Source organism: Tilletiaria anomala (genome assembly GCF_000711695.1).
Source record: "Tilletiaria anomala UBC 951 chromosome Unknown K437scaffold_273, whole genome shotgun sequence".
Classification (NCBI taxonomy): domain Eukaryota; kingdom Fungi; phylum Basidiomycota; class Exobasidiomycetes; order Georgefischeriales; family Tilletiariaceae; genus Tilletiaria; species Tilletiaria anomala.
In genome coordinates, this window is record NW_013546749.1 from 1 (window position 1) to 1,171 (window position 1,171).

General features: G+C 51.9%; 1 protein-coding gene across 1 annotated transcript; it reads left to right on the plus strand.

Moving 5' to 3' along the window:
* The first annotated feature begins 160 nt into the window (after positions 1-160).
* On the plus strand, positions 161-937 carry K437DRAFT_277038 (uncharacterized protein). The gene is made up of 2 exons (XM_013384246.1): positions 161-720; positions 854-937. Exon 1 carries the CDS (start codon positions 338-340, stop codon positions 566-568), a length of 231 nt encoding a protein of 76 aa, XP_013239700.1. The 5' UTR covers positions 161-337; the 3' UTR covers positions 569-720; positions 854-937.
* Positions 938-1,171: the final 234 nt, after the last annotated feature.

Sequence of the window (1,171 nt, forward strand, 5' to 3'; positions counted from 1 at the left end):
CCGCCAGGCGCAGCCCCGAGCGCGGGAACATATGCAGTCCTTACGCTCGAGTTGGCCTTGAAACTCTCACAGCGAGTGGCGCTGAAACCCAAGCTTATACAATGCCAAATGAAAAGGCCAGAAGTAGAATACCTGGACCGCCGAAGAAAGCTACTGGGTTCGTGTCACCACCGAGGGATGCAATGTGACTCGCCCCATTTATTCCTCCACTGACTTATCGTCCAAATACTCCAACTCCCGTGTCGTCATTGCCCAACCCTTCTGATTCACCACACAGACCAAGAGGACCAGTGTGTAGCCGTAAGCGCCGGGCACATCGCGCTGTTTTACAAAGCAAATGGTCGAATTGTGTGGAGAAAGCCTTCAGCATCGCAGACGCGTTTGGCCTCTATGGTCTTTTTGGCTGTGCAGTTCTCTTCTCATGTTGAAGGTGCAATTGTCGGGTTTGATGCAGCAAACGGACGTTCTCTTTGGCATCCACGACTCGTGGTACAACCCTGACTCATCCTCTTCCTTCCGGCCGGACAGGACTTGTCGCAGGAACTTCGCACCAGTGAGGATATTGTAAGTGCCAGCAGCGAATATCGACGGACAGCCATGCCCACGTGTCAGGTTCCTTGCGTCCTCGAACGATACTCTGTGGGACAGTAGCAAAGCTCTGCCTGGAAGCTGGAGGGGAACATGATTAAGATGCTGGCGTCATCCAGGCAGTCAGCTTCGGTAAGAAGGCCGTCGACGTGCAGAAGTGTTCGAGCATGAAGAGAATGCGGGATGAAATGAAATGAAACTTGACAGGGCGCACGACGGAGTGTTTGCAGAGGCGCTGTAAGGATTGTACCTCCTGTTCTTACAGCAAACGAGTAACAGGCGGTATGGACAGATTGCCTTGTCCATGGGAAATGCAGTCGACGTCCACGCTGTTTCGAAGCGACGGTGATCTGATACAGGATTAGCCAAAGAACAAACTATCGGCAGACGCAATGTTGAATGATGAGCAATCTGGAGTTGTGGATCACCGGATGAGGGGTAGGCCAAACGGTAACAGCAAGTTTTGCAGGAGAAGAGAAGTTGCAAAGAGTAGCAGTTTGACCGGCAAAAAAGCTGAGGGCGAAGATCGCAGAGCAGACCTAACAGAAGAGGGAAAATAAGAAATGGAAGCCGCGTTGGAGAA

Coding starts and splice junctions, on each gene's coding strand:
- K437DRAFT_277038 (XM_013384246.1), top strand. CDS start 338: ATGGTCGAATTGTGTGGAGAAAGCCTTCAGCATCGCAGACGCGTTTGG.